Below are 12,265 nucleotides of genomic sequence, written 5' to 3' on the forward strand. Positions count from 1 at the left end.
CATCCATATTGAGGAAAACAAAACTTAAAACAATGTGAGAAACTTTGGTGAGCTCAATTGTTTTCGAGGGCCCTCACTTCATACCAAGGGTACAACTCAATTTCATCCAGTTCAAAAACATATTCCAGTATAAGGGGGTCTCTTTTGACTTCACTGGGTGAAAGGATTCGGTCAAAATGACAGGGATTTCCCAAGATTCCTCCTAATCCTCAGTAGACAAGAAATATCGTTCTATTCGACAACAGCAACAGTCGACGGTTTCCTTGTGAATTGAAAAAAGTCTAAAGCCAAGATTTGGCACAGTAAAAAAGAATAATGAAGCCTTGAACGAGAAATGGCAAGATTGATAGAATTCCGACACAATCCAATATCTTTACCCTTTACATCATGGTCGTAAAAACATCCAAGAGAATTGACGTAATTGCGTAAAAGCCCTTGGTCTCTCAGGCCTTTTTATGCATGTGGGATCAAGTAAAAGTCTATGCTCAGCTTTCCTATACATAGCCATCTTTTAATGGTCCTATAACTATGCTTCAAAACCAAGTCTGCTCCTTCTTCCTCGTCTTCCCAACTAAGACCATTAAGAAGGAAGCCAAACAAAAGCAATTTAGCTCGTGGATAGCCTTCTTTCTCTTTCACATCGCAGCGTTAACGGAGAAATCACCCCCAGATGAGTGCTTTGAATTGACGGTTAAGTGAAAAAATAACATTTCCCCATCAGTTTGTCATGGGGCTCGGCCAGCCCACCTTAGTCACCTCGAACTTCTTGGGTCTGCTCTTGTTCGAGGATCTATGGGCTTGTATGGCCTTCATTGTCTTCATTGTTTGGACCTTTAAGTTTGGCCACAAACACTAACAGTTATCAAGACGAAAGACTTGTAAAGGCAAGGGATCTTGAAGACGCCGATCTAGAAACCCATCAGATATGAATGTTGCTCCCAAAGAGTGGAGGCTGGCGATGATAAGTTACTCCCAAGTTGGGAAGTGGGAAAACTTCAAGAACAATAAGCCACTGAGTGCACACATGGTGCCTTGAGATCAACCAGACTCTCCTGAGGTTGCACAGATCACCATCACCATCTCAGACTCATTCACTTTCAAATGAATGAACCGCTCATTCTTCAGCTTTAATCCTCAATCCACCTTTCAGAGATGTCAAACGGCTACTGACTCATATTCTTGCGTATTGACACAACGAGGGCGAAATGACGGCCTCCTCGACGACATTCACCTCCTACGAGCAACCGGGATCTAGGAGGAGAAGGAGCAGGAAGGCCAGCCTCGCCAACGGCTTTTGTATTCTCCTCTTAGTTCTCGAGTTCCATGTCGCTCTTCAGTGGTCCAGTTTCCCAAAAAAGGGCCAGAACTCTGGGCTGTTCGTTCCTTCGCTCGTTCCTTCGTCGGATCCGTTCCTTCTTTCTTTTTTTTTTTTCTTTCTTTTCCTTCACAGTCAAGAAGAACGGACGAGCGTATTACTCCCTCTACATATTGTTAGACGTACATGCGTTTTCTCGGACATCTTCTTGTGCATTGGAAGAAGGCACAGGGAACAAAACGGCCTTAAATGTTGGCGTGTGGATTACAGATGGATTTCGGGCAAGGATAAGGAGGCAGCTCAAAGATATATTGACTGCCGTAGTGGAACCGAATAATTCCATTACCCGGATGCGGTGGTCGCATTTCTCAAAAAGAAAACGTCTCAAGAAAAGGATTGCCTAACCCTGCAAGCTTGAAGGAAGTTATGGGGACGGTAGGGAGATTGGCAGAGTCCCCGTGGTTACAAAACACATTAAGATGGACCCCTCGAAGGTGTAAAGTAATTCAAAGGTAGGGGGACTTCTTGAGCTAGATTACGGCCAATATCTCCAAGTATGAACGGGGACAAAAAGAATGACAAAGAGGGTGAACATTTGACCCTGTTTTATTCTGAAAACTCGGACGTACGTACTTAAGCTCGAGTGAACCACTTGATAGCTTTTCATAATGAGACAGGAAAGGGCTGCAAAGTTAGTTGCTCCACCTGGACTCGACGTGACTTGAATGTTAAACTCCAGACATTCGTTGTACCGGTGGTGAAGGGTTTATTTAATTTTGTCCTGGGCACGGTGTCAGATATAAATCATTCGAAGCCGTCTTGGCCAAAAAAGATGGAAGCTTTTGGAACAGACATGAGACTTGGGAACAAAAGATTGATTGTGGATATCTGCGAGCCACAAATTTGGATCTGGTGGAGGCTCCACTTGTCAGTGTTCCAATTTAAGGTCTCTACAACATTTTATATTTTGATCCAAGTTAGAGTTCACGCTTCCAAAGAAATTGACCAGCACTAAAATGTTCGATAGCAATACTGCTTCAACCTACATAGGAAAAAGCTCTAACTTCTCCTACAGTCAAAGCTCACTCATTACTCGTTGATGATTCCAAATCTCAGTTTTCCACGGGATGATCTGTTATTGGAACAACGGCAATCTTAGTAGTGTTGACAACTCTCCCATATCTTGGTGCCAAGATCCCTGTTCTTGGCTGTCTTCTTTGGGTATTCAATGGCAATTGTGGAATGGCTTTCTCTCTACCTTCTTTGCGATGGATATTTTCCCCCTTTCGATCCCTTCCAAAGAGATAGAAATCTGCCCTCCAAATCTGAAGACCACGGGAGTGAAAAATACTGTTCAGTATCAAGACATTTTCTCACTTCATAAAGCAGAGAGATGGGCGAAACGAGGGAGATGAGGAGCCCTTTCCATTATCTCAAGATGGATCTAAAAAGAAGCTCTTTCAACCCAACACTATCCATTTCCCCGCATGCATTTCCGACAAACTCAACCTCAAAATTCTGTATCAAGAGAAATCTGTCAATTCACGTTAATGCCGTATCGACAAAAGAAGGAGAAAATAACGTACGTACCGTACACATCAGAAATGGACTGCATTTTTTCGTCAAAATATTCCGCTTGTCTCTCTCATACACTTGGGAGGCTTATCATCCCGAAGAGGAACAATGGGAAACTTTATGGTAATGTTACAAAGGCCTATGTTGCTATGAGAAAGAACCAACGATACAAAATAATGTTCCATCTTTCTTCATGCGGGGGCTTATGTTCGATCTTTGATGAATACCGTTGAAATATCCCAGATCCTGATCATCAAACTTACAGCTAAGTTCTAAAAAAAAATCCGACACGCCCATCTCTTTGAGAGAATTCGCAAACTAAGTCTTCAATTTAAAGCCATTAGAACTTAATTGACCTTACCTGTGACACAAATTTGGGATCGATGTTGGAGAGGCCTCGAGCACGGAAACGGCCGGACTGAAGTTGTTCCTGGTGGGACCTGAGGTCGGACGTTGACATCCTCGTGGTTGGAATCGAAGGCCTAGAGTAATTAAAATATTAATGAGAACCGAGGAATGCTTGTCAAGTCTTGGGTATAACGTGAAACAAGAGGCAAACGTCAAAAGGAAAATACCGAAATGGGAAAAGTCTGCCTGCTCTGTCCATGTTTTTGAAACTTTGAGTTCGGGAGTTGACCCTTTGTCTGAAAGATCGATTCCAGTTGGCCACGACGGAACCCACAGTGAGGGCTCTCTTTAACTCGTGGAACACATTGAACTCAGATCCGTCAGGGTTGACAGACCTCTCGATTTGCACATTTTCACAACTTTGAACCGCAGAGAATTTGTTTTTTTCTTTGGTTCCAAAGTCTCGAGAGCTCGAACTTCGTTTTAGAATAAGGTCGCTATTCCGACGACGTCCCTGGAACGACAGCTTCCGCTCCAAGTAATTTGGCAGCCCTTGAAAGTTGGAAAAACTTATTTTGTGTCCCTTGAGAAAATGGCGACGCTGGGATGATCCGGAGATTGATGACTCGCCATCTTCTATGATATTGCTCTCCTTGTCAACAGAAGAGATGAAGTTGGTCTTGTTCCTTGAATTTTGGTCTTCAATTTCAGTGGGGGGTGGAACCTTCGACGCAGTTTCCTCCTCGCTTTCAGAAGAATTAGCTGAACGGCTATGTTGATACAAAGCTTCAGTCAAATATCCCTGAAAGTTAGTTCGATCCATGATTGTTTCATGTCCTGGATCTCGGTTACAGTTTCACGATTTGACTTCGACTGACTCGGGCCTCGCTCAACAAGAAAATGTGGTTTTACTTTTTCGACATGGCCAGAGCACAATATAAAATTCAGGCATTTGATTGCCTCAGGACAAGACCACGAAATATCCTTTGTGTTCAATTACACAGTTCGCTTGCACTTCTTGAAAGGAGTACATACTCGTAGAAACACACTGTTTCTGAGAACAAGGGATCCGGTTCCCATTTTCTTGAGATAAACAAAATAAAGCAGCGTGATATCACAACTTCCGGTAAAAATCGACTATCAGAGGCGGAGCAGCAAGAAATTGCATTGGTCTCTCCATTTAATATTCTACGTATAGAGCTGATTTTGAGAGAAAACTGAGCAGCAAGGAAATGATTCTTAACGGACAAGAGGTTTCGGTTGGTGCTGAGTAAAGATGGTCAAGTAGGGGTCACTGAATTATAAAGCACTTTTTCGGGACACTCGCAGGCACTATAGCTCGGAGATGATATGGGTCGAATTCGATGAATATTCTATGCCCAAAGCTCATCACAGGGTGTATGAGAGGAGAGACAGAGCACTTGAGGACCACAGACATGATGCGTCTTTGTTTTCTACATCACTTTCTTCTAATGTTGAAGAGTTGAAAGCCTATCAGATCCGGTGTTGGTTGATGCAAAAACACTCGCTGGATCTGGTAAAGGCGCCAGTAGTACACCAACTCCTCTATCCATAGCGGCTAACCTCTTTTGCAACGAACTTCAAGAACTGTCCATCCGAACCAACCAACGACTGACTAACATTCATCGATACAGTGCTGCCCACTGCACTGGGGGGGGGGAGACTTTTAACTTCCAATTTGGCAGCTGGAGCTGATTCAGCCTGGACGACGATCATCACAGACAACCAAGAAACACTACCAACCACTCCTAGATCCATGCACATGGACTGTTAGAAGAAACGACGAGGCTCTTTTGGTAGTTGGACTACCATCTACCACTGCCCCTACTACGTTCTTTACCAGCATATACGTATAAGTAGTGTACTGTAGACGCACGGCATAGAATTTACGCCTAAGTAAGCACCGTTGAGGGAACGAACCCTCCATCCACTGTTTGATTCCCTCCCCTCCATTTCCTTATGCACTAGTGCTAGTACATGGTGTTCAATCAATGGAATATTTGGCTTCACAAGTGATCATTGGGGAACGAGAAAAAGGCATTTGAATGGATTATTGTCATGATATCGCCCTATCGATGTTTGGTACCTTAATTGTTGCTTACATTGCGCTCGAGTACACCAACTCACCGTCTTAAAGACATGGAGGCAGATCGAGCCCTTTTGGATAAAATTAACCACTCCCACATATCTTTTTATGCTGGTACGTCACAATTCTCTTGCAACACTGCTCAAATTGTTCCAACACGGATGGAACACTTCTCTGCGACTGGTGCCGGTAAAATGGGCACATTTCCACGCAAGGCCGCATTGTGACCAGAAGGCCCTGGAAAAACTCGCCCAAATCTAACAACTTACTCGAAGTTACGGTTTTTCAATCATTCGTGTTTTTGGGCAAATCGAATGATCGAAAGCGGAACTCTCAACTTTCCTACCCGCTGTAAAAATCAGAATACGGCCTACAAAAATCACAACATCTAATTAGGAGGATACCATTCGATCAGGAATTGGTATTGGGTTCCACATTCTCTGTTCCATTAAAGGCGACTTGATCCATCTCAAGCTTATTCCTGGCAAGCTCCCAGTAGATTCTCCCTATTGCCTAGGCCTCAAAGAGCGGGCCAGAGTTTTAGTGCATTCCCTTCGCTTTTTCCTCTTCAACTGTCCATGTTCTGCAATGTTCACTCGTCCTTCGTGAGGGCCCAGTGAAAATTGTTCCCAGTTCCAGATTCTAGCCAAAAGAGAGACAAGAGAACAACCGAGAGAAGGGCGTCGTTGCCGTTGCCCCTGAAAACGGGTTTCCATTTCTTACTCGGGCTTCTCTTTGGACAGTGCTCAAGGAGATTCGGAGGGCTTCACTATCCGCAGTGCATAGAGCCAAACAGAGAGAGAGAAAGAGAGAGTAGTAGCTCTTTGATGTGGGCCTTAAGTCTCCAGGGATACTGACGCTGCCTTTTCCTCTTTGAAACAGATTTTGTTATCGACTCGGCATGCACCTAACCGAACCTTACCATAGTTGCCTCAGGGAGAGGTTTCGTTTCAGAGTAGATAGATTTCCGATACGCCTAAAGTTTTCATCGTATGTCTCGATTTGTCGTTTTTGGGTCACCTGTTTCCTCTTTCTTCGTTTTATGCCACTGAAGTCCAAACTGTGGGAGCGAAACATGATTGGATGGGTAGAATAAGGAGCGCTCCTCCCAAGCACTTTGACGTATGTCAGTGTATTCCACTATGATTTCATGAGCACTTCAATCAACCACCTTCAAGATATTCTCACAATACAACTTCTCCATGATCACGATTCTCTAATGATAGGCTAATGAGCGATCAAAATCTACACAATGAACAATTCCTTCTCTCAATCATGACAGATGAGAAGTGGATGGTCAAATTGTTTCTTCGTCCCACAACCTCTGTTTCCAAGCGCTTTTTTTTCTAACGACGACAAATTTCTGCTCCAATGAATCCCCACATCACAGGACCTCAGGACACACTTCAACCTCGTATTAGTAACTGCTAGTATTCCGGCACACTCACGGCAAAACCGATATCACAACGAAACAATCGGTCATAAAGCGTTTGAAAAACTTCCCGTCTCCGAAACATGGTTGGAACAACACTTTATGGAGTCACTTGAATGGCCTACACATTCATTAGTCAATCCTAGCGCAGAATCTTCGTTGTGTAGAATAACGATGAGAATATTCAAGTCTTCACTCTGGAAGTGCGTCAATCAAACTGAGAGAAGGAGAAACTTCATGCTCAATCCCTTGAGTTCATCATGCCCACATACTACGTATGTACGTACAGCACCAGTAGTGCAATCTCTTGCAGTTCGTTGTTCGTTCTGACTGTACTTGGGCCACAGCCAACATGCTCGGCGAGGGAAAACTTCGATGCTGTGGCAGCCACAATGACAAAAAGATTGAAAAGGCACAAAAAGGGCTCTTATGAAGAGGGACTTCACGGCGATCAGAAACAAGAAGTTGAAATAGAATATGCATGGAGAAAAGTGCAGTTGTAAGTGAGAAGTCGTGTCGAAACCATCAGCATCAACAGAGCCAGAATATATGGTATACGTGAACAATGGTGTAACAATTTGATGAGAGACATCCACGAAATGGATCAAGCATACAGCGGGATTTGAGGAAGAGGGTTGATTCACTTTGTTGAGCAAAAGGTCAGATTTCAGCGATGACGAGATAATAATCCGTAAGTACCACCACTGGCTGGCATACTTCAAGAGCAGTTTCATTTTGAAAGTAAATGCGTAAACACAAGGCGTAATCAGCTTTAATCATGAGTCAAGGACTCGAAATCTAAAAAACTTTGTCAGTCTCCATATGTTCAAACTCCACAACTTCGTTCCAATTGGGCACTTTGAATGGAGAGGACGCAACAATTACAAACAAATTATATCTGATGACAGGAAGTGGCACCGTGAAATCAAGGGTTCAGAAATCATTTCAAAAGTTTGAACTCGATCAAAAATGCTCAACCAAAGTGCGACTCCCATCGTTGAGACCTGTGCCATGTTTATCCAATTAAGCTGGATATCAAAATCGTAAAACACACCCTCTGGCCACTTTTGGTCTGGAAAAGACCTTTACCACATTCTGATTTGTCACGACATAATCATCGCGTGGAATCCTGACGAGGAGATGGACATTATTCCATCCCTTCAAAGAGCGAAAGAACACATAACAAGAATCACTGATTTTTTTTTTTGGGGCGGGGGTCCGACTTCATCCAGGATAACATTTTTGTCCAAGACGTGTCTTGAGTTTTTAGGAACGTGATTCGGATTCAGATCATCGGTGGGGACATGGGGACGAAAGGAAAGGTAAACACTTGGATGAGTCAAGGAAGCCTTTGTCCTCGAAAGTTCAAAGAAATTCCCCGAATTTCCAATACCTCCACGGTCCATACGAGAAGAGAGAAGAGAAATCTAAATTGCTGAATGATTGGTGGAAACTATTCTCACCCAACATATAAATCAGACGACAAAAGAACTATCGACAGTAGTTCTCAAAGCAAATCGAATGCGATTCATGTTCATCCAGGCGATGGAAACTACTTCTACCGTCAAACACAAAATATATGGTCTTGGCTGTTTTGCAAAGACAACACAGTGGCAACAACTTTCAAGCATCATTGATATTGTAGCACGCATTAGATAGACCCCTCACCTTGAAAAGTTCTTGTTCTTATTCTGTGGAAAAAATATTGCCCAAAGCCTCTACACACGTCAAAATCGGCGCGGCCAGTTCTCTTCTCTGAGGCTCTGAAGCGCTCAAATGATAAATGAACAGTTTCCCCATTAAGGACACGATCTCATCCAAGCAATACTCACTCAAAGGCTCAAAAGCTTAGACAATCAATTCATGACGCCCAACTTTGAACTATTATCTGCAGTTTTTGCAGGCACAGCAAAAATACCGCCTGCTAAGTCATTTTTCTGAAGAATTATGCGTGGTTTATTGGAGTGGAGGCGGCTAATTTGCATAAGTCTTAGTCGCTTGACAAAACTGCAATGGCTTTGGGCTGAGCTTATCACTATCGAGACTAATTTGAAGGCAAATTGGATTTTGCAACAACTCAAGAAAGCTCAACTCCAAAATACTTACGAGACATCGTTTGGGGAGAAGATTTGAAAATAAAGATGAAAATTCCCATTGAAGCTAATGAAAACTCATTATCATTAGAGAGTATTAGACTTATTTTCCTCAAATAATGAATGGCAAGATCTCTTTAAGGTTATTTTTTCGCAACATAATCCTTTTGAGCTGATGCTATTGAGGCGTTATCGTAAAACAGTGTTTATGAAGCGAGACATTCATATTCGAAAGAGCTGTTCAAATTCGAATCAAAACATCCAGATGTATGAAATTTAATAGCAACATTGTAGGTTGGTACTTTCCTGTCAATGAAGCTTTCGGTATTGTGTAAAAAGGGAGATTTCTTACGAATTTCACTAAAGAGGATATATCGATTAATTGTTACCACATGACAAAGTTTCTGGACACTTTTTAAGACAAACAGTACTCAGATACATTTTGGACCTTCTTTGAATACGTGCAACTTTTTTCATCTTTCTCAATACAAGAGTTCATTTTTGAAATACTCCTCGTAAAACATCTTTGGACCTGCATAACTTTAATCGTGACTTTTGTAAAAATGAATGCGAAATCAAGGAAATTCAAAAGAGCATAAGATATTTCATTATTAGGTTGGACTTAGATATGAGCATTCTATTTAGCGTATTTTCCTGACGAGCAGCTTGGTGTCAAACTATTTGAATTAGCGTCGAGGACTTTCACTTCTACTAAGTTTTGGAAAAGCACTAGCCTTTAACAAAAGCATGCCATTCGATGGTCATATTTTAATGCAATATTTTCCTAACTCAAGCTCTACAAATCTTTGCCAAATTTCTTGTTAGCAAAGATTAATTGATGGAGTTATGAGCTATAAAATATAAATCAAGTAATTGCTTTGGGACAATATCCAAGTAAAGGGGAAAACATATCGGTGGAAAAAGAACGAAGATAAAAAAAATGTGTTCAAGAAATCGGTATCATTTCACTGGGATTGTGCCTGAAGGAATAAAGCAATAGGTATTGGATTCATTGAAAATAGTTTTGCAAAATTGTTTACTAAAATGTCTTCAGTTAGAATTCTTGAAATAAACACATTTCAGCTTTGTACTCTCTGACTTTACAAATCAAGAAACGTCAACAATTCATAATTTGATGACGAAACGAAAGTTTCCACCCAATTCATGAATCGTTCAACAAATGAGAGAAGAAATATTACTTTAAATCCCATTTCCGATAAACCTTTTTCATCAGTCTGAACAGCATGCAATTGTTAAAACATTTCTACTTTTTAGTTTACAACATCCCATAGATCTGAACATATTTTTGAAATCAGATTTGTGTCAAGTTTTAATTGACACTGAATTGTCATTCACGACGAGTTGCATTGTAGAAGAGTTGGGAACTAACTTGCTTTGTAATGCGTTTGGGGCCAAATATGTTCGCCTTGTTTCGTTAAATATTTATTTCACACAAAATGATTTGTGGCTTACTTTTGCAGTATACTTTTGCTTAAATTTGCTCCGATTCAATGCAGCTCATCCAGAAATGTTTTTTGGGAGATTTGCATCTATTTTTTGTGTAAGCGTATTGTATGTAGCCAAAGTCCCTGATCTAGCCTATTGAAGATGGGAATAATCGTTGTTCAAACTAATTTGCCAAAGCGTCGAAGAGAGAGACGGGATCGAAAAACCGGTACTTGATTGTTCTCCACGAGCGTGCCTTTCTCAATATCTAACTCATAAATCGACTCCTAACATCCCTAAAATCTGACTGACTACTGACTGACTGACTGATCATCAGCATTGACTTACGTTGAAGGACACACGTGGGCATTGGCCGATCTGGGCCTTTCGCCAGATGAAGATTCGCGAACACTAAAAGCCATCGGAGGGCGATATGACTGATATTCATGACAATTGATCAGCCCACCCAAACCACCGTCTCCAATCACTCGGATTCAATTTCTGATATGAGCCAGGCTCACTTAAAGTGACATGGAAATCACTTCACCACGACCATTGACCGGCCACCCAGCTTATTAATCAAAAACAAAGTAGGCTCCTAACAACCAACTATTCAACCGAACAAGACACTGATATACAATAGCTCCATCCACTAATTTCTACACAAATAAATAATAAAGGCAAAGCAACCGACAAGATACCTTGAATTATTAACCACTTACGAATACAGTCACTTCGTTGGCAAGAGTGCAAGCGGGAGCGCAAGCGGGAGCGCGAGGTCTGAACGTAAACAAACCAACAGGGTTGGTTGATTGACAGCGCGCGGAAAGTAAGACAAGGCATGAACCACTGCAAACTGGACAGGAATGCCAAGGTTGATAATTGACTTTTCGGGATCAAGTCACCGCATTGCGGGTTTTTAAATGAGACTCGCGCTAGGTTGGTGCGACTGCACAGGTAGTTACACATTAATTGAACACTGAAATCAAAAGTTATGCCACCTTAAAACTCAAATTATAACTAACACAGATTGAATGCATTTGCCCCTTTGTGTAATCAATTATCAGAAATGTGAAAGCTTTATTCAATCATCCGTGTTGATTTATGGAGCAATCTTTAAGAGGGCTCATACCAATTGATCCACTCATTTAATCAAGAAAAAAGCAAAATATAATATTGCAACATACAAATTGGCTATTGCAGACAGAAGCTGAGCAATTCATCATTTCTGTGGTAGATTTTGATGGCCTATGGGAAGGGAAATTGGCCATTAACTAGTTTTGAAATTCTACAGAAATTGAGGTATTTTGGGTGTCTTGGGAAAATCACCCAAACGACGTCAAAAAGCTGATCAAGCCAAATGAATTTAAAAAAATGAATCCTAATGTAAAGCCGCCCTACTCTAGGACACTCCGTTAAGCACTACACATTTTCTCCTTTGTTTTGAAAGGGCTTTCTTGTAAAATTGATACCTCAATGATGAAATTGGGTAATTTCATGGTCATGGCTCATCTAGGACTTCTCTAAATCCGCCCGTCCATGTTCCAGGGTTCCTGGAGTAGGAAAGGAGACGAGATTTTCGTTACACAAAGGGACGGACGGGCAACACCGCCTGCATGGAGGGAGGAAAGGTAGCAAGTTGCCTGATCCCATGCCCGATCACACCGTCGGTAGACGCGGGTCCACCGGCATGATTTGGATCGCATCCCCCGCCGTCGGCCCAATCAAGTGCATGTACAATAACCGGGCCAAGAATTCAACCGACGTGGAAAACAAAACTATGATCGATCGACTCACAGACTTGGCACTGAACAACACACAGTTCACACACACGCACGCAGTCCGGAGAGACAATCATCATTATCATCATCATCATCATCACACAACAACAACAACAACAACAACAACAACAACAACATTCGACAGAAATGTGCAGGTGTTGCTGTATA

At 42.0% G+C, this 12,265-nt stretch overlaps 1 protein-coding gene across 1 annotated transcript in view; it reads right to left on the bottom strand.

Annotated features, from left to right (window-relative positions):
• The window catches only part of LOC131890393 (rho GTPase-activating protein 32-like), a gene marked incomplete at its 5' end in the record, with an annotated part of 44,433 nt that extends 33,650 nt beyond the window's left edge, over nucleotides 1-10,783 (bottom strand). The window contains 2 exon segments of the mRNA XM_059239733.1: nucleotides 3,252-3,372; nucleotides 10,665-10,783. Of these exon segments, the coding sequence (XP_059095716.1) occupies nucleotides 3,252-3,372; nucleotides 10,665-10,738 (195 nt within the window).
• Nucleotides 10,784-12,265: the final 1,482 nt, after the last annotated feature.

Source organism: Tigriopus californicus, chromosome 11 (genome assembly GCF_007210705.1).
Source record: "Tigriopus californicus strain San Diego chromosome 11, Tcal_SD_v2.1, whole genome shotgun sequence".
In the NCBI taxonomy this organism is placed as follows: Eukaryota; Metazoa; Arthropoda; class Copepoda; order Harpacticoida; family Harpacticidae; genus Tigriopus; species Tigriopus californicus.